At 49.4% G+C, this 24,178-nt stretch overlaps 8 protein-coding genes across 8 annotated transcripts; 3 read left to right on the plus strand and 5 right to left on the minus strand.

Annotated features, from left to right (window-relative positions):
• Positions 1 to 363: 363 nt before the first annotated feature.
• Positions 364 to 4,722, minus strand: FOXG_01209 (uncharacterized protein; the record flags this gene model as incomplete). The annotated part of the gene is made up of 6 exons (XM_018378014.1): positions 364 to 532; positions 615 to 874; positions 1,407 to 1,424; positions 1,781 to 3,886; positions 3,938 to 4,323; positions 4,596 to 4,722. 6 exons carry the CDS (start codon positions 4,720 to 4,722, stop codon positions 364 to 366), a joined length of 3,066 nt encoding a protein of 1,021 aa, XP_018233828.1.
• Positions 4,723 to 6,629: 1,907 nt separating this feature from the next.
• Positions 6,630 to 8,075, minus strand: FOXG_01210 (uncharacterized protein). The gene has a single exon (XM_018378015.1). The coding sequence runs from the start codon at positions 7,700 to 7,702 to the stop codon at positions 6,752 to 6,754; it is 951 nt and encodes a 316-aa protein (XP_018233829.1). The 5' UTR covers positions 7,703 to 8,075; the 3' UTR covers positions 6,630 to 6,751.
• Positions 8,076 to 8,214: 139 nt separating this feature from the next.
• On the minus strand, positions 8,215 to 13,960 carry FOXG_01211 (uncharacterized protein). The gene is made up of 4 exons (XM_018378016.1): positions 11,885 to 13,960; positions 11,764 to 11,835; positions 11,499 to 11,717; positions 8,215 to 11,452 (listed from the first exon to the last, which is right to left on the minus strand). Exons 1-4 carry the CDS (start codon positions 12,906 to 12,908, stop codon positions 8,928 to 8,930), a joined length of 3,840 nt encoding a protein of 1,279 aa, XP_018233830.1. The 5' UTR covers positions 12,909 to 13,960; the 3' UTR covers positions 8,215 to 8,927.
• FOXG_18033 (uncharacterized protein) lies at positions 12,326 to 13,828 on the plus strand. Its single transcript, XM_018398073.1, has one exon. The coding sequence runs from the start codon at positions 13,418 to 13,420 to the stop codon at positions 13,739 to 13,741; it is 324 nt and encodes a 107-aa protein (XP_018233831.1). The 5' UTR covers positions 12,326 to 13,417; the 3' UTR covers positions 13,742 to 13,828.
• A 4,056-nt stretch (positions 13,961 to 18,016) lies between the features above and the next one.
• FOXG_18034 (uncharacterized protein) lies at positions 18,017 to 18,828 on the plus strand (the record flags this gene model as incomplete). Its single annotated transcript, XM_018398074.1, has 2 exons — positions 18,017 to 18,119; positions 18,182 to 18,828. 2 exons carry the CDS (start codon positions 18,017 to 18,019, stop codon positions 18,826 to 18,828), a joined length of 750 nt encoding a protein of 249 aa, XP_018233832.1.
• A 94-nt stretch (positions 18,829 to 18,922) lies between these two features.
• FOXG_01212 (uncharacterized protein) lies at positions 18,923 to 19,984 on the plus strand (the record flags this gene model as incomplete). Its single annotated transcript, XM_018378017.1, has 2 exons — positions 18,923 to 19,291; positions 19,349 to 19,984. The coding sequence occupies 2 exons, from the start codon at positions 18,923 to 18,925 to the stop codon at positions 19,982 to 19,984; spliced, it is 1,005 nt and encodes a 334-aa protein (XP_018233833.1).
• FOXG_18035 (uncharacterized protein) lies at positions 19,348 to 21,222 on the minus strand. The gene is made up of 2 exons (XM_018398075.1): positions 20,690 to 21,222; positions 19,348 to 20,638 (listed from the first exon to the last, which is right to left on the minus strand). Exons 1-2 carry the CDS (start codon positions 21,024 to 21,026, stop codon positions 20,145 to 20,147), a joined length of 831 nt encoding a protein of 276 aa, XP_018233834.1. The 5' UTR covers positions 21,027 to 21,222; the 3' UTR covers positions 19,348 to 20,144.
• A 547-nt stretch (positions 21,223 to 21,769) lies between these two features.
• Positions 21,770 to 24,103, minus strand: FOXG_01213 (uncharacterized protein; the record flags this gene model as incomplete). The annotated part of the gene is made up of 5 exons (XM_018378018.1): positions 21,770 to 21,840; positions 21,908 to 22,769; positions 22,834 to 23,220; positions 23,279 to 23,922; positions 23,971 to 24,103. The coding sequence occupies 5 exons, from the start codon at positions 24,101 to 24,103 to the stop codon at positions 21,770 to 21,772; spliced, it is 2,097 nt and encodes a 698-aa protein (XP_018233835.1).
• Positions 24,104 to 24,178: the final 75 nt, after the last annotated feature.

Consider the following 24,178-nt stretch of genomic DNA (forward strand, 5'->3'; position numbering starts at 1 on the left):
CATATCTACTCTATGCTCTATCTGCTCTACTCTGGCTGAGCTAAGCGTGGAATCTTCAGGCCAGCCTCTCTTCCAACTGAGTCGCCATCTACTTTGACATAAGGCTGTAAGCCACAAACTTTCAAGCCATTATCGTCCTGTTAGCTAGGGATTATTGCAGAGCCACTACACTACATCCCTAATGACTAAGTTGGTATGCATCTTGATATATGAGAACGCCTGCGGAGCTTTCATTAAACCCCGAAGCTAGCATCGATCTCTCCATAGTCTATCTCGCCAAGAGTCTCTAAACTCCACCAACAGTCTCATACCATATTCTACCAATCTCAGATAGCGTACATCTTTTCACAACTCTCTCGGGACTTAGTCAATGCCATTAGGGCACTCGCACTTATTATCCTCACACTCACACATGTCCTCGTCCGTATCCTCCCACCCACTCTCATCCTCGTCCATATCCTCCCACTCCTCATCGCTAGAAACCTCCAACCCCCCTCCACTCATAATATCCTTAACCTGCATAGCCGCCATCCTGCAGTCATCATCAAGTTCATACCTATACCCATACATATACATGAACCCCTTAGTATCTCCCCACAATTTATTCACAAAACCTCTCTGAGCGTAGGAAAAACCCCCAGTCGCATTCTTCCGATTCACAGTATCCCATATGACGGTTAAAGTGCTCCTGGAACGGGTTCTTCAGCCACCGTGTGCGGTGTTTTCCTCTCAAAACTGTAACAATTTTACGAGTCTTGAGATTCCCAGCATACGCAGGTAGTTCCTTGTCATAAGAATTTTTAGTCCTCTCGGCCATTTCGTCGAAATTTACGCCATCGTTCTTAAGCCACGGTAACTCTTCCTCCGACCAGGGCTTTTGCCGGATGTTAACAGAAGGGGAGCGAGTTGATATGTACCTCTCGAAGCGATGTCTCTCATCGGCTGGCCACTTGGCCCGTATGTCGTGTCTGACGTGCGGGTGGAATAGCGATCTTTCTTTTGTCTCTCGGCCAAATGGAGGGCCGCATGGTCCGACTTCGATCTGCTGCATTGCGTTATCCCACGGCTTATTACGTGTATGGTAGACGATGCTGCTGAAAGCCATGTAATCATCCTCAAACCATTCCCGATCTCTGGTAATGCTAGGATGAACTATCAGCAGCTACCTACCCTATTCCTTACGGTAGGTATTACACTTACTGGATATTTGAGTCACGTGAATATACCCAGGAGGGACAGAGTTTATCATATCCATATGTTGGCTTCCGATGACATGACAGACAAGGTTTAAAGCGGCGGCAATTGTTCGTATTGATTGATATTATGAGTAGGATTTGTGAGATGAATGAGTAGAGAAACTGAAACATCAGTATATGCATGCGTGAGTGAATGAGGTCGGGACGTACTTTGTTGATCATGGCGCGCTAAAGCACCGTATCAATATTGTACAAGTTATGTCACAGGACAAACAAAAAGCAAAAGGTATGACGCATCGATTTCCATAAAACGAGTTTATTCAACGCCAAATAATCCATGGTCGACCAATATAAAATATCAAGTATATCCAACAGTTCAACTCCTCGCGCCAAAGGGTATCAGCGTGCCATGCCATGCTAAGTTACTTGGGCGCCATGCATCCAAACCACGGCATATATCATGTCCATCCAAACATCGCTCGCTATTATATATAGATGTTCAAAATTGCGTATGCAAACGTATAAATGTCATGTAGATCTTTGCATCATTTACTTGAAGATTCACCGCCTTTGAGTAGTCCAACCTGTCTGTCATGTTCACTTCGCAACTGCTTTTCACCAGTCGGTAAAAGAGTCTTCTCTTCAAGCCCAGCGTCAAACGCGGGATCACCGGCGCGGAACTTTTCGCGAATGCCTTCTATGCCTGTTGGAGCTATTGGTAATGGTGACTCGGAAGCTCGGATGGCGTCTTCTGGCCAAAGAATTCGGTTTGCTTCCTCGACCGTGAGAGGAGGTTCGTCGATTGTGGTTATCGGTGGTGCCGTGGTTGGAGGCGGTGGTGGGTCAAATACGGCCTGCCGAGGGGTCGTCGGAGATCCGATGCCAGTGGATCTTGATGTGGGTGTCCCGGTCCGGGCCCGTGGTGTCCGTGCGGGGCTATCCGTGATCAGCACAGGGTCTGACGATCCCTGGTAATCACGTCCCTTGGTGGTTGTGCTTGTAGTAGCAGCTGATCTTGGAAGGGATGGAGTCACTGAAGTTGAGTAAAGACTATCACTGTCGGAGTCGGAGTCTGTGTAGTCTCCTTCTGTTTCAACGACGCTGTGAAGAGTGATGCCGTCTGCAGTATCCGCTGGTGTGCGCTTCAGCACTTCCGATTCATCTCTGAGGACTTTCTCTTCGTTGGTGGTAGGGCCGATTGGTATGTGACTGCGAGTCGCTGTTCGTTTCCGATCCATGCGGAGAATGTTCCTCATTAAATACAGTTCATGCTTCTTGTAGGTCTCGTAGTATGCGCGGTTGATCATCGCTGCTGTGTGAAGATCATCGATTTCATCCAGCTGACATAAGATACGAAGACGAACGATCTCGGGGAACTCGGTGGCGACGCTGTAGTTCGGATCAGGTGCAGCCATCCGATCAAGGCCTTTGTTGAGCTGAGTTTGAGGTTCTCTTTCTCTGTGCTTCGAGAGCCCCCAACCATGGCTCTTCCCACTGATGTCAAATAGTGTCAGGCCCAGCACGCTGTTATAAATATCACTGATAGCAGAGCGGAACATTGGCCCAGGATCACACACGCCTCGATGGACCGGTGTTGGCGGCGCGGGAATCCTTCTTAACGCATCGACAATCTGTGCCAGGCTCTTCGATTGTGGTTGTGTCCTGGGTAAGTGAGACAAAACATCTGGCGCCATGATATGAGGCAGGAGGTTCATCTCATTGTAAAGTAGCATTAGCCATCCGAGGTTTGTGGCGTCACACCAATGACTGCCCTTGGGACATCTTGGTGTACTCGTCAACATCGTCGGTGGTAAACTGTCCGAGGAAAAGCTGGCTCGCGTATCCAATGAAAGCTCTTCCGAACCTTCCAACGTATTGTGTGTTGGTTCCCGCATGTATTCTCGGATAGTACTAACGCAGCACTCGTGAATTTGTGCCATCTTTGCGCAACGAACAGCCCATATTTTATCCTTAATTTTCTGTGGCCAGGGTTTAGCTAGTAACTCTTTCTCATCGACAAGGTTCAGAATTGTGGTCTTCGACATTCGTGAAAATAGTCGACGGAGTCCAAAAGCGTAGCTGATCACTAAGAGCCCATCAGGCATGTCATCGGCACCTTTGTGCATCCATTGTGGCAGCCACCGATGCTCAACGATGAGTTCCAGAGGTGAAGTACTCTTGTATCGCATGCAACACTCGGCGATAGCAACGAACTGCTCGAACTCGATTTCTCGTGGAACCATTTCGTTATGCATGTGTGCTGCGTGTAACAGAATCTCCAGAGAACCCAGGTGATTCAACTCAACCTGCGGCATGCGGTAGAGCTTGGCTTCGGAGCCATCCTTACAGAAGTATTTTGTTGGGGGTAACGGGAGCAGTGTCGAGATATCGTCATCGTCGTAAAGATGGAGACTGCTAGAGTGCCCTGCAAACATGCGCGCAAAGATAGGTGACGTCTCAGCGAGCATGTAAGACGAGACTCGAAAACGTAGTGCTGGATCGCTGTGGTTACATCCAGGTCCATTGTTGGCGAACTCTAGTATAGCATCGCCGCGCTGTGAGATAGCAAACTCTTTGATGGTTCGGTCAGGTGAGATGCCTGACTCTCCTGTCTGTAGAAGCTGCCGTATCTCGTTCAACTCCTGCTTGATTCTCTCGTAATCGTAAAAGCGCATTTCATATTTCGGAAACTACAATTTGTCAGCTGTTGGTCTCTTGCATATCTGACCAAAACCACACACGAATTGGGGATCTGCCGACATGACCCGGGTTACACTGGCATTGCGCATTCGCTGCACAGCCTCCTTTCTAAATCGCTTATTCGTGAACAAGGCTTCCACCTGTTCCGGCGTTGCATCGCGCTCATTGTTCTTGTAGGTCTCAATTAGACTCGTCCGGCAAGCATCGGCAAGGGACTCAAGGTAGTTCTTCCAGTCGCGCACAGAGGACAGCCAGGCATCAGTCTGATGTATGCTCTTTCCAACACTTCCAGAGACAACCTCAGCTAGACTTCTTCCACTGAAAGAGCTCCTTGTATCGTAGATCTGGCCAGGACTTTGTGGGGACTCGACGGTTGAGTCACGGCGGGGGATGTCGCCACCATTACGAGAACCGCGACCGAGTTCTTCTGTCAGAATATGTCGGCATAACGTAGCACATTGCTCCTTATGTTTTGTGAAATCTTTGTAGGCTGAGTCGACATGGTTGGGCGTAGTGGGAAAGTTACGAGGCATCCGCTGAACAATGGTCTGCAGTTGTCGGATATGGGTTTCTTGGCTTTCTAAAGGATTCGTGGAGTGGCTATCTGGAGATCTGAGGTGAAGGTCGAGGTCGGAGGTACTAGTTTCGGGGGCATGTTGACTGATTATTTTGATCTAATAACACTTCGTCAGTATGAACCAACCAAAAGAACATAGAGAATATCACCGCAGCTCCACACATCGACTTCGGGACCAGCATATAACTTGCCACCAATGACTTCAGGAGCAGCATAGTTGGGACTGCCACAGCTTGTCTTGAGAACCATATCGACCCTCATGGATAGGTTAGATTGTTTGTCACCGGACGGAACGGAGTTTCGGAGGGAGCGCATCAGGCCGCGATGAGGAGCGCAGCGTCAATGCCAGCGCCTGACCACAGCATTGTAGTCGCAGCGTGGCAAAGAGGTGCCTCGCTGGAGGGAAGCGTATGGAGGTTTGTAATGTATTCGAGATGCGGGTTGGGTCTCTAGCTGTTTCGTGTATGTAGAGTCGAAGTCGTCTTTGGATCGTCCGTAAGGCCGGGGTTGTCGGATCTTTGGTGCGACGTTTGTGGATGGTCCCAGACGGCTGGAACTGGTATTGCCACGTTCAGACCAAACTCCTCTGGGAAGATTAGGCGCGCGATGGGGTACCGACGAGTCAAGTGAAGATTCAAGCTGTCGGCCGTAAAATCGAAGTCTGGAGAGTCGGTGATTTGCGTCTTCAGTTATTGTCGTCGTCTTCAGATCAAAGTCAATGCAAGGTCAAGATCGGGGCCCGGGAAGTCATTGACAGAAAGTGGAGGACGCTTGGGTATTAAAGGTGGGTTAGGACATTCCCTCAGCCTCTGGCTCTGGTCGGACGGAGTCTGGGGGTTCTGACGAAGCTGGGGTTGAAAACTGGGGCAATCACAACTTGGCGTCTGGGCCTTTATTAGCGGGCGCCCATAGACTCTTAGTTTCTCTTGTGCAACAGCGATGAGGAGAGGGGTCGCAAACGAATTCGAGTCTAAGGGGAGACGGTGAGAAGAGGTAAAGGAAATGAATGGTAATTTGAGTTGGAGAAGGGACGGTATTGGGAGGATTGACACAGTACGGACCGTTCCGACGGAGGCAGATGAATTGAGTTGAGACACGGTAAGAGGCGTAAGGAGAAAGTATCCATGATACGGTACTTTCCTACAGAAAGTACATTGTCATAACTGATGCAATTAGCATGACATTTATGGGAATGCAATGCCTGCTTGTTCAGTGGATCTCTATCCCCAGTAAGTTCGTCGCTGCATCTGGCGCAAAGAGGTAAGATGCATTGCGGGGGAGGAGTCTCAAAAACTTACTCACTCACTCAATCTTATCGCGATGTAGGACTCAGCAGTGGACTATGAGACGAGCCATCTTATTTGTATATCAGGGACTGAGCTGCCTTGAAATATTCCTTCAAGTCCGCCAGCTTGTCTCTTGCTATTCATGAACTCGTACTGAACAGTTTCTAATGTTTCCTTCTTCTAGCAGCATGTGACGTGAAGGTCCACAGCATCGTAGCCAAGGCAAGGGACTTCTCAATCATCTCCGCTCAAGGTTTCCGTCATAGAGCAATCACAAGCCAGTGTTGTTGACGAATACGGTATTCCCTAATTGGATTCTATTGTCAGTATTATTCCGCTTCGTGTCAGCTTTTCAGCAGAGCAGGCATCAAAAGCTGCATGCATGAAACATGTACTGTACATGCATCGTATTCCAGGCAACGTTTAACGGTCAGAACCATCGATAGGCGTTGAAAGCATAATAAGCCATTTGACAACTGCCTCATTTCATGCGATGATATCATATCTGTAGCATAATATGCCCGAATTCTATTGTCAGGGCTAGGCTGCTGCATAACATAGCAAGTTCATCTTGGCGCCCTTCGCATGGCCATGAGGCGACAAGCCGCAGCCGATGCATTTACTCAGTAGACTCATTTTATTTCTCGGAACTCGATAATGAAAATCTGTCAGTAGATGATTTGTCTTCTTGTTGACTTTTGCCGATCTTGTGTAAATCTTGAAGTTGGGGGATTTGTGGTGAAGAATTGACGAGCCTCTCGTCTTTGATAGAACTTTTACGCCGGACTGACACATTCGGTATCATCTCTTCTCACTGACGATCTGCCAACACGGTGTTCATCATATTGGAAGTATCCTTAAACGAAAAAATATCATAAGAAATAGCAATTTATTGATGGTAAAGGGGTCAATTTATGTCATTGTCATTTATCGCATCTCATTATCACAACTCATTCATCCTCACCCTATACTCACTCACTCCCCCCTCAAGCCTACTCACTAAACACAAAAACAACTCTATCCCTCCCCTTATCACCCCAACCCTCCTCAACATCCTCAATCCTATACTTCTTCAACCCTTCATCTCCCAAACCCACAAGAACCTTCAACATTCCCTCCGTCTCAACCCCCAGCTCCCTCGGATCCCACGCTCCCGGCCCCGAGCCCCGCACCGTAACATCTCTCCTCCTCAGCCCCATCGCCGAGATATCACCAATATCACCCGCCATAGACCCAATGTTGATCCACGTAATAGGGTTCTTAGCACTAGCTGTGCTGGGACTCAACAGGAACGCATTGGGCCACGGTCCGTAAAGGAAATCGAGAACAATGTCTGCGTCTGCGGCGGCGGAGAAATCTGTGGCGTTGGGTTCTTGAAGGACAACGCTGGCGTCGAGGTCGAGCTTTGACAACGCGTCTTTGTTACGAGCTGCGCCGACGACGGTTGTTGCACCGAGGTGACGCGCTACTTTGATAGCGATCTTTCCACTGGCGCTGGTGACGCCGTTGATGAAGACTTTGTAAGGTTTGCCCTCCTTTCCAGTCCAATCAACACGCTTCCTCAACGCCATCCAACTCGCCATGACGGGGTTGACCATAGCAGCTGCAACAACAGGGTCTACGCCCTCGGGAAGCTCAACGATGTTGTGAGTTGGCGCATTGACGATCTCAGCATAACTGCCCTGCTTTGTACCAAGGAGCGAGAAGTAGACTTTCTTGCCGGTAGAGAGATTGATGCCTACACCGTCGACGCCGGGAACGTGAGGGAGTTCAGTAGCAGTGTAGTGTTTTCCCGCCGCGCGTGTGCGGACGAGTTGGTGAAGGCCTGCAGCGAGGACTTTGATCTCTGTCTCGTTGTCGTGAACTGGGGCTGCAGGAGGGGGAACTTTGATGGACTTGGGAGGTTGACCCCATTCCGTGACTTCAGCTGAGAGCATGCTCATCGTGATAGTGTATGTGCGAACAGCCAAAACTCTTTTATCGTGAGAGTAGAGTCTGAGGTATGAGAACAAGTGTGAGGAACACAATGACCTTGAAATGGAATCATACCGACGTCTTTATACTTCAACTTACATACCCGATCTATCAAACGGCAACTAACGGAACCAATGTGTCAGCACTATTTCAGCCTCTCAAAGACAACTATGGCCCTTAGTAATGAAACCCCTCTATTGATAAGCTCTCGGGAGTGAACAAAATTACCGCGCGAGAAGCTGCAGAATATTGGATAATACATCATGTAATCGTGCTTTGCGTCTAAGATTGACGGGACTTCGGCATCGGCCCCACCGATTTGGCGGTTATACGGAATGAAAAGGGCGATAAATCATATAGTAGTCCGAGTTATTGTCTGATCCGGAGATCATCACCGCGGAGCTCCGAGTGGAGACCGCGGGGATGGCGAATCATTCTTCATCATCGACTGCTAACCTACTGATCGACTACGTAGTATGGAGCCGTCTTCGCAATTCAAGAAACTAATATGCATTAAAACTTTCATGTATCTCTTTTCTGTGCTTCGTTACATCTGCCCATGCTTTTTACTGACAACCATCTAAAAAAAACCGCTTGACCCTTCTTTGCCCATGCAGCCTGTAAGGATATGAACCGCTGTCCTGCCCCCCTTAAGATGGACTTGTCTTAAATGCAATTGCAGCTGTGTATATAAAACGCCTCCTCCCAACCGGCCATGTGTAGAAAGACGCCAACGCCTCTTCGTTTCCATGTGTGCTTGCAACCAACCAACCGACCGACCAGCCAACCATCCATCCATCTTCACTCTCATCTAGCCAGCAGATCCGGCTTTGCTGTCCTTCTGCTCTTCCATGCCGCTCCCCGACGTTGCCAATCTGTATGTCAAGTCCGCAGACCGCTGCGGTATAAATGCTATGAGTAACACCGTTGGACATCAATCGTACACTCTCGCTACATATGTCAATATCTGGAAGCCATCCAGAATAATCTCCAATGTGCCCGCTCTCGCCCTCATGCTTTTAGGCTTTTCAAGTCATTGTGAATCGTTGATTGCGTGCCAGCATTGCAAGTTGACTTATCCAAAATATAAAACTGCCGGTTGAGATCAAGGTCCTGCTACAAGGGCTTATCCCCAAGACACTCGTCAAGGGAACCGTCGACATGTCTCGTCGCTTCTCAGATCGAGACTACCGATTAGCCGCCCTTTCGTTCCGATTCGTGCTTGGGAGGCTGCTCGCCATTTCCTTGTTGTCCGTTGTTGTTAGCGCCCTTTTTCTTTCCCTTGCCTGCTTTTTGCCAACCGCCGTCGGTTTCACTTCTAGCTCCACGAACGTGGCCGTTTTCTCGGGCTCCATTGACCTTTTGAGAACCCGACTTCTGGTTCTTCTGAGACTTTGTACCCTCCTGAGGCTCCTGAGCTCGCTCCTCAGTCTTCTGGCTGGACTTTGGTCCCTCTCCTCGTCCTGTCTTAGGGCTGTTCTGCTTCTCCGACTTCCAAGGCCCATCCTTTCGAAGGACTGTGGGTGAGGGAGTGCGGTTCTCGTAAACTGGTGAGAGATGAGCAAAATCTTGACCAACTGGTGGTCTGTTGATGCGGTTTTCAGCAATGGCAAGATCAAGAGGAGCAATCATGCCATTCTGCTGACGCGACATCAGGCGCTGGCGTGTCGAAGGAGACAGTCGAGAGTTTGCCGCCACCATCGGGTCCTGTACAATATGAGGACTTGCCATGTAGTGAGCGCTCATCATCGCGATACGATCGCGGAATGATGGATCGTCTGCCGTGGATGGGGCTGCAGCCATCATTGGGGCAGCGGATCCATTGGCCGCTACGGGAACCGGGTTGTAGGCACCTTGTTGGTTCATAGCTGCTTCAGGTACAGCCTGCGGCATGACGGGTCCATCAACAGGAAAGTTGGGAACACCATTTGAGCCGTGAATCTGCAATGGGTTCTCAAGGTTGGTCGACTCATCCGATGTAGTGCTACCTGTTCCCGAAGGTGGTTGCCGTGGGCTTTGGGTCACGCTTGTCTTGAGACTAGATCCATTAACAACCAATGGGCGCGAAAGGTTCTTGTTTTGACCTCCGGGGAAAGGGCCTTGTGCCAAAGGTGCCGATGATGCATTAGATGAGAAATTTCGTGCATGGCCTAAAGGTGAAGGCGATCGGGATGTCCTCTTCATTCGGCGGTCGAGAATTGTCTGAGGAAGTTGATCTGTCGAGAGTCGTCGTCGCCCTGGGCTCTGACCGGAGACATCCCCAAAAGCAAGACCATTCGTCACAGCTTGTGGCTGAGGCTGCTTGCTGGGACTTGGGCTTTCCGACAGATAAACAGAGTATTTGCCCTCTTCTGATTGTGGCGAGTCCGTGTGTGCCTTGGGAGTCTCGTCGAATTCTGTATCATCAGACATAAAGCTTGGAATAGGATTGCCGTTAACACCTCGAGAATGGCTTGGCCCATTGTAAGATTGGGCACCGAAATAACCGGGAGCTGCTTGTGCTGTAGACGGAGATCGAGATGCGGGCTGTGAATGTGAACGAAGAGCACTGTTGGATCCTTGGACACCTGTTTCATTATTTATACCATTTCGCTGGAGCGGGCGACGAAAGTCTTGGGTAGCACCCGAGGTACTAGCAGGAGACGAGGGATACGTTCCATAACTTGTGCCCGCTTGAGGAAAAAAGGGCGTGCCCAAAGTCATTCCATATAGAGCATACAAGTCTGGTCGAATAGGAGCGCTGAGCGGTGGATTATCAAATGAGTTTGTCCTGGAACGATCTGATGTCTGTTGAGGCTGCTGCTGGCCAGATCCTGTACTTGTAGACATCCTCTGTTGTTGCTGCTGTTGACCCATCGCTTGAGCCTGAGCCTGGGCTTGATGCTGCATAAATGCTGGTGATTGACTGGCATACAAGAGTCGCATGTTCTCCTGGTGCAACGCCATTTGAGTCATGAGATCCTGCTGTGCGTACTGAAACTGGAACTGTTGATTTTGGTACCATTGTAGATCCTGCGCCATGTTGACCGGCTGCATAAACATATTGTTGTTGTTGGCGTCGAACTGTGGAACACCTGCAGATGCACGTCGATTCGAATTTCCGCCTCGGTAATTATTGTTATGTCTTCCGCCACGGTGGTTCCCACGACCTCCTCGGCCTGAGTGTGTCTGTGAGGAACTCCTAAGCAGAGCAGGTCGAGGTTGCGGTGCTGGTCGAGACCATACTCTTTCCTCCTCTTTAGGGAACACGTACTGCTCGCATGCCTCCTCGAAGTTTGCCATCGAAATCAGGTCAAATGCTCGACGTAACTCCATATGTAAACCGCGAAAAGAATAGTCATCGGCGGTATTTCCGAGGTTACGAGAAGTATTGAACGGCTCTTCCACACAGAGCTGGTTGTTGATCGCATAATGCCACTTCTTTTCGTGTTTTGTGATCAGTTTGCCGTGCCGCACCGAGAGAACGTGCTTATCGTAATCGAACTCGTGGGCGTAGAAGCGAAAGAACTGAAACAAAAGCTCCGCAGTAGATGACTTATTCTTCTTTCCATAACCAGCCAGTTTGTCAATATCGTCCGCGAAATCGGGGGTGGTACCGTCGGGTTTGGGTAACTTATGTGGCGACTGATGCAATGCAGGAAGAACGGGAGGGCTGCGCAGCTGCAGAAACGCAATAATCAAGCAGATCCATGTGTAGGAACTCAATGTGCCACCAAACGCTATTAAACCGTTAGACAAGTTGAAGGGGGTGGCAAAACAACATACCGGCATCATTAACTATTCTTCTCCGTGTCCAATACTTTATAATCATTGCAAGCTCTCGAACTCTCGGGTCAATATCGATATATGTTCGAACCATGCGTGTATTTTCGAGCGCAAGAGTATTGTTGACATTCATATCGCAGGCGAGGCCCAGTTCAGGATCCCAGATCTTGACGATGGGCACCTTGGCGGCCGAAATACAGACAACCTTCTCCATTCCCCCTGTTGATGTCAGCGAGTTGTTAGCGAATTGGGGAAAGATACATACGCTTTGCTAGGAGGTTGGCGATCATGCAGACATCCTCCAATTCGCGCCATGTGGTTGTGATGCAGATGTCCACTAGATAGGGTTAGTCTGTAAATCATGCATATTGAGGGTGTGGACGTACCATCAGAATCATCCGAACAAAGAAGATTCCCAGAGGACCCAAAAAGATTCACGCGGATATCGTGTCCTGGCCATTCGTCATTGAAGGTCTTTTCGAGCTTCGAGACCAACTTCTTCCGATTCTCCTCGACAGCAGCGGTGGGGAGTAATCGGTCGTAGACCTCTCTCATATCTGTCGCCAACTTTCGCTCCTCATCCTCGGTCAACTTGCTCTTGACCGTCCTCAAGTCCAGCTTTTCCAGACGATCATTGCCGACCGAATACGGTATTCTCCTTCGAGAATTTATTTGGGCAGTCTCGTATTTGCAACTCGATATTCGCGGCGGTAAAGGCTGAAGTGAGGATAACGTGCTATGTGTCTCAGAATAAGCTGATCGTGGGGAATGGTTATTTGTCCCCGTGGGCGACGGCTCGCGGTCCTCAAGAGAAAATTGGCGAGCGTGCTGGTGAGGCGTCGAGGGCACTGAACTAGAGTGGGACTGAGCCGAAGGTGCGGACCGTCGGGGTAAATGCCTCGATGAGTCGGCGGCCTGCTTTGAAGACATTTTGGACGGAACCTCCTTGGAGGTTGCAACCGATCGACTCTTGTCTAAATTCTGATGTGACCTACTCCCATGGCCTCCAGCTGTGCTCCCCTTACCAGAGGCGTCTCTTAGCGACACCTTGCTAGAAGATCGCGACCGAGGCGCTGCCTGGATATGAGGAGCAGAGATGACGGGAGGGAGTGGCGGTGTCTGCAGGCCGCCGCCGCGGGATGGGGAGATGAGCTTATTGTAGTGGAGGAGTTGAGCGTGGTAGATGTTGGACTGCTGTGGGAGGAGAAAGGGGAGGAGATCGAGGTGAGAATGGAATTGTGTGGCGGACGGGTCGGGGAAGAAGGAGCCCTCGACGGCGGAAGCGCTGTGAGTACTCGTCGCCGATGGTGTCGTCGGATTCGGTGTGCTCGATGATATCGTCGAGGCAGATGTCCAAGGACTGGAAGGATAAGGATGTTGAGGTTCGGCCGTTGTGGTCTGGGCGTCCATATGGAGCAGCGAGCGAGCCCCGGGACGGTTCAAGTGATTGCGGGGACTGACGGCAGTATGCGTGACGACGTTTGGGTGTGTCTGGGCTCGTGGGAGATCTCTCTTTGCTCGGTGGTGGCGAAAGCTGTGGAATATGGAAAATGGAGCAGCAGAAAAACGTCGTTGCAGTTCTGAGCGCTAGAGAGGGTCTCAGGATCTCAGCATGCGATCCAATGCCGAATGAAGTCTATCGTGAAAGCCAGGGGGCGAATCTCAATCTCGTCGCTGAGAGGCGCTGTTCCTGGGTGGGAATAGCGAACGAGCCCGTGGAAATGGGAAGTTGTACGGAGCAAGAAAGTACTGTAAAACGAAGCGAAACGATAGCGTATACGACCGAAAGGCAATGGCGAATACAACAAGGGGCGCTGAGTGCGAGTGCGAGTCGAGAAAGGTGAGGAATTGCAGTTGCAGTCGGTATAACAACAATTTCCCGGGGCGCGGGATAATGATGGAAATGTAGGATTCGAGAGATGGTGAACGGTACAGTGGGCAGTGAACTATGGACGTGTCGGAGACGCTTGTGCTTGTGCCTGTGGGGGGGCTCTTTGCCAAAAGGGGGCCGCTCGGTGCGAGGGACGCCGGTTCACCTCGACTCGTCTCGTCGGGGGGAGGGCGAAACGATGGTGCTCGCTGTATTGGATCAGGGCGTAGAAGGGATCGGGTATAGCAGAACAGAACAGGACCAGAGCAGCTCAGAGGACAAGAACCGTAGTAGAGTTGATAGTAGAGAGAATTATGAAGAAAGAAAACAGAGACAAAGCAAGATTGGAAAATGCGGATGTGTATGGGAATGACAAGAGATGGCGTCTAGCGGGATAGACATGGGACATGGACATGGACATGGAGAGCCCGTTTGGTTTAGTTTAAGTTTTAGTCTGAGGGAGAGAGATCAAATCAATCAATCAAGACAAAAAGGCGAGAGAGAGACCTAGACACTGAGAAACTGAGATTGAACCGAGCCGAACTGAGGTGGTCCTTCTGATCTGAGGGGACCTAACGATACCTCGTTACGGTAGTCGTTGTTATTGGGGAGACACAGCACAGGCCTACGGGGCACACGGGGAGTTTTAGTTAGTGCAGCAGGTACCAAGGGGACTAAGGTGAGGGTGTGAGGTGCAGGTCGCACTGTACTTGGGACTCGGGCTTTATTATGTACAGCTGTACTGTAAATAGTCCACACCTCCGAGAGCATAAGCTCACCTGCAGGTAAATGGACTTATTCAAGAATGAGCTGACCTAAGCCCTATTTACACTCTCGCCCTCAACATTTTGGACAATCTATAGAGGTGTATTTACGCACCAACCTTTGCGGCTGCTGCTCGAGATTCACTGCACTCATTGGTTGATCACAGTGCTGAGTACAGTGTTTCCAGCTGACCTCTGTCAACTCCAATTAGCCCCGACACCTCACCGTCCGCCACAGCGAATAGGCCTTTGTAACCTTGAGAGAAAGCAGGAATAATAGAGCAGCCTCAGCAGAGTCGACTCCAAGCAAAGATCACAAAAGGGTCAATGTTTTCAGTAGACCGGAGGGATGGGAACATTTGGCATGCGGCGGGTGACTTTGACAGTAACAGCTCAGGGCGCAGAACGGGGCGAGTCTCAGGGTCACCACATACAAAATGATATCCATCTGAACAGAGAGAGGTCCACCAAGCTAACGCCCAGCGCGTGGCAGCAAGCCTCCGCAATATCTTTAGTTATTAGCAGTGAACCCAATGGAATTAAATAGCCCTGCCCTGCCCTGGTCTGGTCTGGCTTCTACTTCTGGATGGAATAATTCCAACCCATAGGACGCGAGAGTATCTTATTTCAATATACCGTGCGATTTGCCGATAGTGCTGACTGTTTTTTGGCCTCCACTAACAAAGAGTCGACGGCAATTAAATGTTGGGGCCCAAGATTGCCTCTCTCAGATCACATCACATCACATTAGCCGCACCCATTGAAGATACGCTGTACGACACAACCTGTAGACAGTCGTCAACTTGTCGGATTTACAGCCGCTTCGCCCTCATGGCACCTCCTGGCTAGCGCTGTGTCAGTATCTACAGGGGAGGATACCGAGCAGGGACCCTGATTCTTGCTATGGAGTCCACCCCTGCCGCCGTACGGGCTGTATCCACTTGTCCTAGCCCTGGATCTATCCCCGGCTGGTGACTCCTGGCCGCTTGTGATGCATCCATGCCATGCCATGCCATGTCCAGGCTTGCGGATTGTTGTGCCGCTACCAACCATCAGGGTTACATCACACACAACTTTATGTCAGATGATACTTTATCATAAAGTCACCACCCATCAGAGCATCTCGTTCCTGAGAGGTCGGGTTCTGGACGTCGAGGGGTCGGTCCTCCAATTCCCCTCAAACTCAGGACCCCTTTGTGAGATGGGATTTCTGGGTTTGGGCACCACGATAGTGATCATTGATGGCAAAAATAACCCAACGTCGTAACAAACCTGAAGTGTAAATGGACATTTACGGCCGGATATGTCCGTGGCGGGTACGGATATGGTGCCTTGCCCTGCCGCTGAGATGCAGCCTCAAATGGAAGATGCTGTGTTTGTGTGGGGAAGATGCAGGTAAAGCTAACTAATCTGCGACTGTGATGATGTCGGCATGTGTGTGGAGGAGAACGCCCTCCCTTTTTGATGCATTTGTAGACGTGGACATGCCTAGGATCGAGATATTTACACTGCAATAGTGATAATGTATCTCTCTGATGAGCTCAATAAACAGTAAGAACCTGTTTGGATTCCATCAGAAATCATTGACAGTATAACCGTAATGTTCCAGTGGCGTTTGTTGGCTCTCGCTTCAACCCCGTTTATACACATCACACCCAATCGTGATATGTCAAATCAACCTGAAGCAATTATCCACCTTTTGCTGGGCGCGAACCAACATAACACGACTTGAACAACTTTGATCAATCATCAATGGTAACATCGGCTAATACGGGAATATTTGGTGAACACGCCCAACAACGGCCCGTGTGTTTGCCTCCGAACTCTAGTTATCCCCTGGATTGCCAGCGCACATGGACGAACAGGTCAAGGCGTGCTCTAAACTTTGTGAGAGACCTCAACAGATGTCCATACAAACAGCTCGCTCTCCGCCTCTCGTCATGCTTCGTGCAAAGGCTGAAGAGACCCCACCAAACTATTGAATCGAATTCTGCAAAATACCAAAAATCAACAAAATATGTAGCAACACCTCAGGAGTCTAGTGTCTGTTTCGCCCAGCCAATAACCCAATTTGAGAATGCCGAGACACCCTCTTGTGTGGTAGGACAAATTTAAGTTATCTTTTGCAGAGGATACGCCTCACTCGTATCTTTACTTAGCATCTCGATCAACTTTAGGCGGCATTGAATTCTCCATCATGTCTCACCAAAAATCAGCCTCTTACTCTTTCAAACCGAAATTTCTGCGCCATTGTCATACCTTTGAGTCTCCCTTCTGGGCCACCAAATAACTCTGCTTAAACTTAGCGTATCCCTTTTCTGCCAATGTCAGGAACAAGATCAGCCTCAACACATAATAATTACTTAGAGAGATACAAGCTGAGTTAAGCTCATCCCTTGCGGGTTGTCTTGGCCAATCTTACTCTCGGCGATCTGTTACGTAGTATATCTCTTTCTTCGTATCACCTGCGATACGGTACGTCTATACGATTTCCCTGTCCGTATCTATGCACTATTCCTGTTCTCACTCAGGTCAGGTCAGCACTGGACACGTCTTGGTCTCGGGAGATCATCCACCGGCCTCAAGCCACATGAAGGGACAGGGGAGCTCTGGGACTTACCTTTCTCTGCCGTTCACCATGTTACAAGTGTTTATTTGTTTTGTGGTTTTACTTTTAGCCATGTCTTTTCAGCTCGTGTCTTCTATTGACTATGGCGCACACACTCTACAAGCAACTATTACCGCTACGAGTACGACCACACCTTTTTGAGGTCTATTTTGAGTCTGGGTTGTTTATTAGAGTTACCTCGTCAGTCGTTTCCTTCGGAGCTGAAGCACAGTGTGTCTCCCTGTGACCAGTCAAACGTCGTGCCTTGACTTTGCTGGGGCTGAAAGCTGACTTCAAGCTGACGAGAGGTGGCTGTAAAAGTCGCGGGTTGTTGGCAAGTGCAAGCCATTCAAACTCAATTACTCTTTCCATGTATGATGTTGAAGCAGCGGCTGGCTGAGGTAAACGATTGGGCCCCCGCTTACCTTTTATCGAGGTCTTCTTTTCTTGCTTCCCCACTTTGACTCTCACAATATCATCTTCTCGATATTTGGGCCAGAATATTATTTCACTGCAACAAATATCCGTACCTGGCGCTCACCTCGGATACGGCAGCCAAGCGGGTGCCAACTCCAATACATGATGATTTCTTAGCCTACCCGACAGTATCGGATGACTGCTCATTCATTGACCATCACGAGGGCCAAACGCCTACAAACGCGATGCCTGCAATTCCCCAACCGACGTCATTTGTGATCCGTCTTGAACGACCAAGCGGTCGACGAGAAAAAAAAGAGGCACTGCTCTGTGCAACAGTACAGCCAGTCACGGTGCGCAAAGGACACCCTGAAACGTCCCAGAGACCACATTTTCCGGCTCGCTGCCGTTCACTACAGCGGTCAAGCGCCTTTTATCACAAACCCATCGAATAGGCCAGGTTTTGTACAGGAAACCAATGCTCGTTTCCGCCTGCAAGATTGATTTCCATTGGTTGAAATGATTGCAATGCTGCTCTCTTGCCAATACAAACGTCGCGGGCCTGGCTTGACACGCCACCAAACCGCGTTCAAGTGCATAGAACGGGCGGGCACATTAGATGGAAAAAGCAATGTCCATCTCTAGATTTCACTTTGATGTCTATGTCTTTTGTCGGTATACTTGGACTACCGGAACTGTGGGAAACTGTGTTCTTCGGGAGTGTTGCATGGCTGAAATGAAGCTTGATTTAAGAGTCCAAGGTTGGACATACAACTGGTGATGTCACCTATAACCTCGATATACAGAGGAAGTGGCTCTTACTTAATACAAGTCTCCGAACCCTTTCAACCGATACACGATGGAGGAAGGGCGGAGTCTCCATTGGATGTCGTTTTGCTGTCTGTGCCTTTTTGACTTTTGCGATGGGGACAGAGTGATAAGACCTGGCCATCCTTCTGAATGTTCGTCTTTTCACTTAGGTCTGTTACTCCGAGTTATTCCAAATACTGATTTGTCACTATAGCGGGTTCTGGGGCACCAGCAACGGTTGAGTTCGACTACGAGACATTGATCTTCATTCCGGAAAGCCCACGGTATATTTCACCACGCCAGTGGGGGAGAACCAGGTCCTTTGTTCTTGCTGCACACCTAGACTGCCAGAGAAGATTCCCTCCTTTTGACAAGCACGTTGTATCGAACCTCCTATGCCATGATTTCCCACCCTCGGATTCCCGAAAACGGGAAAGAATGCTAGTTCTTCAACAGTGTTGCCTTGATACTTCCGGGGAGCATGCAGATATCACATTGGACGCTCTTCAAGAACAGGCTCGAATAGGCGTGAGAGACTTAATTCTTGCACCAAACTTGGTGAAATTCCTTGCTGGCAAAACGGCCAGATATTTACACTTCGTTGTCGATCCATCAAAACCAATTTGGGGACTATCTGCCATGTTCGAAAATGCTCGCTACCTCCAAGGCCTTTCAAACAAGGATGGTAAAAACGCATTCTTGGTGGTCTCCGACCCGCAGCAACTCTCAGACGGAGTCTATTTCGCTTCAGACCACCTTGGAGTCAGGGCGGTCTCCTTTGGTGAGACCGATGTGACACGAAGCTCCAACTATGAACAGCCGGGAATTTGGTGGACTTTCCAAAACACCAATAGGTCGTAGCGCTACTTTTTGAAATGGTACAGTGATGTGAGTCGGCCCGTGGCTTGAGCGAAAGTCAGAGAATTGACAAAAGACCAAACCGCAGGGTTTTAAAATGCGCGACTTGCATGTGGTGAAATCTCCAGAAGACGTTCTGGCTCCGCTGGCAAGGTGGTCGTTGCTACCACCAAATCCAGAAGCCATCTGGTACTTGAACCTTGATGACAGGGCCGGTGGTCGACATTATTTCAAGGTTTTGGAGTGTGAAAGCCCTGAGATCACTGGCTATTCAGCATGCTTGCTTGACGAAGACCTTTTTTACTTGCATAGTCATCGTGAGAGCGAGGACTTTTCATTCTATCGTGAAGGTCGAGGAGACCGACTACACGCAGTGTGGCTATATTTTCCAGTCGAGAAGCACGAGCGGATCGTCGAAGTCTGGCGCCTTAGGAGAAGGCCAAAATTCTGGCGCGATATCCTTCTGGTACGTTACAAAGGTCGGACAGATGGCAACAGGTGAATCGGTGCTGATGCAATATAGCTGAGAACGAACAAGGGACGTGTTTTCTTTCTAGGAGCAAACGCCAATATGGCCCAACCAGATGCCATCTTCGAACGTGTGGCCTTATTGACCACACAACCTTCTCGTCTCTGGCTCAGTTCTCAGGGAGACGGCGTCGACTGCCTTGCATTCGATTGTGAGGACAAACGCCACGATAAGAATGAAGCCCCCCCATCTTTCCACGACCCATCTACATGGTCTTCAAGGATGAGTGCCCAGCAGGTCTTCAATATATCGGTTAGACTTGGAGCTGTGACTGAAGTCGTCCCCTGCAGAAGTTGGATCCCAGGATCTACGGGGATTGTCGGTCTCATCTTTGCCTACTCCGATGGCTCGAGGGAGTCGGTAGGACAAGTCCGTCTTGATCATCTCCTTTCACCCATCGAGGTTGATCCGGCTGGAGAGATGTGGCTAGGGGCCAGATTGTTTCACCCCAGCGGCGCAGTCGTTGAGTCGATGAGAGTGATTCCGTCCACTGGCCAAACCTTCCATGGTGGAAACCCTTCCCAGGAAGGATTGACCTGGTTGAGGATACTTTGGAGGGGTCGGCTGGACTGGAACTTTCTGTATAGCAAATGCTTCATTAATGTCAGCGATCAAGCCAATGTACATTAACATATGGGTATTGATATGTTGCTGGAGAGTTGGGCTGGGAGAGAATGGGAGAAGGAGGAGGTATCAGGGCAGCTTGTTGTGCGTGCCCGTTGATAAGACACATTGGCGCTTAAAGCAAATTCGTTTAACATTTCTTTCAAGATATCTATGTTCCTTCATATCAGGCTAACAAGATCCTCGCTCCATCTTCCAACTCCATAACATCATCTGCCCTCGCTGCTTTCCCACCCCAAATCACCGTTCCAGTCCCATCAATAGCAAAAGCACCAGCTTCCTGCCACTTATTCCCCATCGTCGTCAAAGGCCCATCGTCTTCCTCATCGTCCATACTATTGGTATTCATTGGTTTCTTCTCATTCATCTCCTTCCTCTGTATCGCTCCAGCTACCTTCTCTCCCAACCATCCCGACTCCTTCCATCCCTGCACTTGAGTCGTTGGATTGAGCACATACCACATACTACTTGTTCCTAAACCCCATGCTGCATAAATAGCTCTCTCCTCATCAACTATAACGCGAACGCTCCATGCGCCGCCGAGGAGGGATACCCATTTTTGGGTTGCTTGCTCAGAGGCGTGGGATACGGCTATGCATGTTAATGCATCTCCATACCGGTTCGCCATTGTACGGAGATTAATGAATGTCTTTTGAGCAACTGCACTCAATCAGCAAAGCCCTACCTCAAGACATGGGAACGACAACTTACAAGCACAACCAACACACCGTAAAAACACAAGCAAAACTCTTTTCCCCCCACCAACCCTCAACTTCCCCGTCTTATCAACTGGCGCTTTATCTCCTATCCCCGGGAGTCTACCCTTAGCAACAGCAGCAGGCGGAGGCGTCAACCACGGCTGAACAGTAAGCGGAAGAGAACGGATTGACATCCAAGACGTCCAGCCTGAATCAGTTTCATTATCGAGATCTGCTGGTGGGTTTTTGCGCAGTTTGTTTGGTTCGCGCTTCTTTTCTGAAAAGTCGAAGACATCGCTTGGTATACCTGCTTTTTTGAGGGCGAGCTTGGTAGTGAATGATGAGAGCATCGTGAGGAATGAGATGAGTGAGGTTGGATGAGACTTGAGATAGATTGCGGGCCGGGCCGATGGGGTGAGACAATTATGGGTTGAGCATATCACGGGAATGGATTATTTGATGAGATTAGTGATAGCAAGTTGTTATGTTTGTTCTTTGTGTTGTGAAAAAGATGAGACGTGGTGTTGAGTTGAAACTCCAAACAGGGGGGTCGTGATATGACGCTAGTAAGGGTTTGGAATGGGGGCGACTGGTTTAGGGTAACGCGAATGGTAAGGCTTCATCAGCTGGAATGAAGAGAACAGAGTTGGAGAGGATCGTTTCGATTCAAAAGACTAGTAGAAGGCATTTGATTTGTTTGAGTTCATTATCTACCTACCGTACGCGGCCCTGATTTGATGATCTGGTAATCTGTCCCCTGTCTACACAATGTTACAAGAAAACAACCCATCAGTATAAACACGAGGTGGTTTCCGTGACTAGGCATGGGAAGATACTTCAATGAATTCAGCAATACTCAGCACTATTATGATCATATTCATGTGAGCATACTAGAACTCTTATGAGGTGTGGCATGAACTTGTCATTGTACGAAGGGATTGCCATTAGTATTCTTCCTAAACGCTAAGCATGTCCATATTGTACATAGTCGTGATTATTCCCCGTCTCTAGCTACCCAGGGCCTGCGATATTGTGCCCAACATCCAGAGAACTCGAAAGACAATGTCAATTTCTTAAAATTGTGATTTTGGCCTCAAAGCCCGTAGATGTTATAGTTGTCAAACTCTTCGGTAACCTGTTCCGTGTCTCGGAGATTTCTTGGAGCTGGTTGGTGGCTCAAGTTAGCATACCATGAGTTTTTGTTGTCAATATGAACCCGTCTTGAACTTACTAATTTCTCCAGTCAGAATGGTACAGGATTTAACGACTGGGTCCTCGCGTTCGGACTTGGCGTCTTCGGCCAGTACATGAAGCATCTCGTTATCCGGTCTACTGCACATGTGATGCAACAATAGACATGTACTGCCGTCAGAGTCCTTGACCCAGTCGAGCCTTCCTCTCATGGGCAGTGAGATATACTTTGGAAACCTGTCATACTCGTCGTCGCTCTCTGCCTCGTCCTCACTGTCATTTTCTGCAGAGCTATCGCCTTCGTGAGAAGTTTGTTCTTCGTCAGAGTCCTGTTCATCAGTGAGATTATCCATTTCTCTGTGCGAGGAGAAGGACTGTAGCAGCGGTCGAGAGAAGCCAAACCACTCTATTCCACAATCGCAACAGTGGATGTTCTCATCGAAAAGACCAGCCTCCTTGTATTCGACATATCGCATCCACAAAGTATCAGAAGTTACTTTCTGCGGCGTCCCAAGGTCGTCATACAGAACCTCACCAATACAAGTTCGAGTACCATCATCGTAGGTGAAGAGAAGACCCTGTATAATTTCATCCTCTCCCCAAGTGAAAAGCGCTCTTTTTATACACGGGGTAATCTCTCTGACTCCGTCTAGCTTTGCTGATGAGTAGTGGGTGTCAATGGTCATGTCGGGCGCAGTCTTCCAAGCAGGTTGGATGTGTCGGGTTTGCGGCTTTTCCCAGGTAAACACAGAATCGAAATGGAACCAGGAGAGGTTGTTGGCGTGCGAGTGGAACATGGAGGAAGGTTTATCTTGTGGTAGTTTGGTGATGACATGGTATGTCGCACCCGGACCATCTTGCTGGGTTCCAAGGACGAGGCTACGGCCGTGATCTGTGACAATCTGTATCACCCACCGTTTAGCAGTGACATCTCTGCATACATCTACAAGAGAGTTGGTAACCTACGACGAGAGTGGCCTTTCTTTCAGGATATTGGCGGACCCAGAGTTCGGAGACTCTTTCGTTAGGGTTCATGGGAAAATGCAGACACATGACATGGTTGGGTTCACCTGTCGTGTATTTGTGGTAAGGCACTGGCGGTCCATCCCCGTGGAAATTGCATTGCAAGACAGATTCGCCAAGAAGAAGGAAAGAATAGCCGAATGTCCCTGGCTTATTCCAGTCAAGACTTTGTACATCAGTCCAACACATGCCATAAGGGAGCGGGATCTTGGGCGAAAACTTCACAGGCGACGGAGGCATAGCCCATCGTATCTCGCAAGGACTGGCTAACGCGAAGTTGAGAAAAGTCCCTGGGGTTTTGACAACAACGAGGTTCCGGATCTTGATGCCCTAGACCCAGGCTTGTCAGCAACGTCTGCTTCCAACTTATAAAGCTGGCAACACTTACATCAAATCTTGCCTTGAAGTGAAATGGGCGGGTTTGTTGAGCATGACAGGTCCACCACTGCTCATTGACTTCCTCATCCTCAGGCCTTTCCTGTCCTTTAGTTATAACAACCTTGTTGGCTCCTAGATGGTTATGACGGATGAAGACGTTCAAAGGTTCCTCCGTGTTCCCCTTGATGAAAATTTCTTCATCACCACCCTGCGAGTCGTAAGAGAACGAATGGATGTATTGAATACCTTCAAAATGGGTGTACTTGGCCCATAGAGTCGTGTGGCCGTGGACAGGAACTGATATGAACCCTCGTCGAGGTCGACCCTGCCTCGACCATCGTTCATGGATGAACTGAATTGACTGTTCGCGAACACAGTAAACGGCAATATTTCTGCATATTTCTCTGGGTAGACGTCCACGAAGAGCCTGGAAGAGGTTCTGTGTGACGGTGTTCTCCAACCAGCGGCGGCGAGGGTCGCACATTTCTCCAGGCTCGTTAAAGCTCCCGCGGATGGTGACGGCAGCTCCAGCGAGATCTCGCAGACTACCCGAAGCCAAGGACTCAGCGTAATCAACGCATTCGTGATGTAATACAATGGGGTGGGCTCTTCTGCCATGGCATTTGACTATTCCGGGTTCTGCGGCTTTCTCCCCTGTAACTGTCAGTGTTATGCCGTAAGTCGGCAGATTTGCGACCTTACATTCGACGAGTTCATCTTCATCTGCTTCAATGATCTCAAACCCGCAAAGGCTGCAGATAATTTCGTACAAGTCCAAGTCTAAAAAGTCCCTTTTGGAAGGGTCCAAGTGTCGGTCCTCGAACGCGAGTTCCATCGGGACGAAGTCAGACGAGGTGAGGCATGAGTCGAAAGAAAAGAGAAGAGAAGGCAAGGAGAAAGGACGAAGTAA

This window comes from Fusarium oxysporum, chromosome 1 (assembly GCF_000149955.1).
Source record: "Fusarium oxysporum f. sp. lycopersici 4287 chromosome 1, whole genome shotgun sequence".
NCBI classification, from domain to species: Eukaryota; Fungi; Ascomycota; class Sordariomycetes; order Hypocreales; family Nectriaceae; genus Fusarium; species Fusarium oxysporum.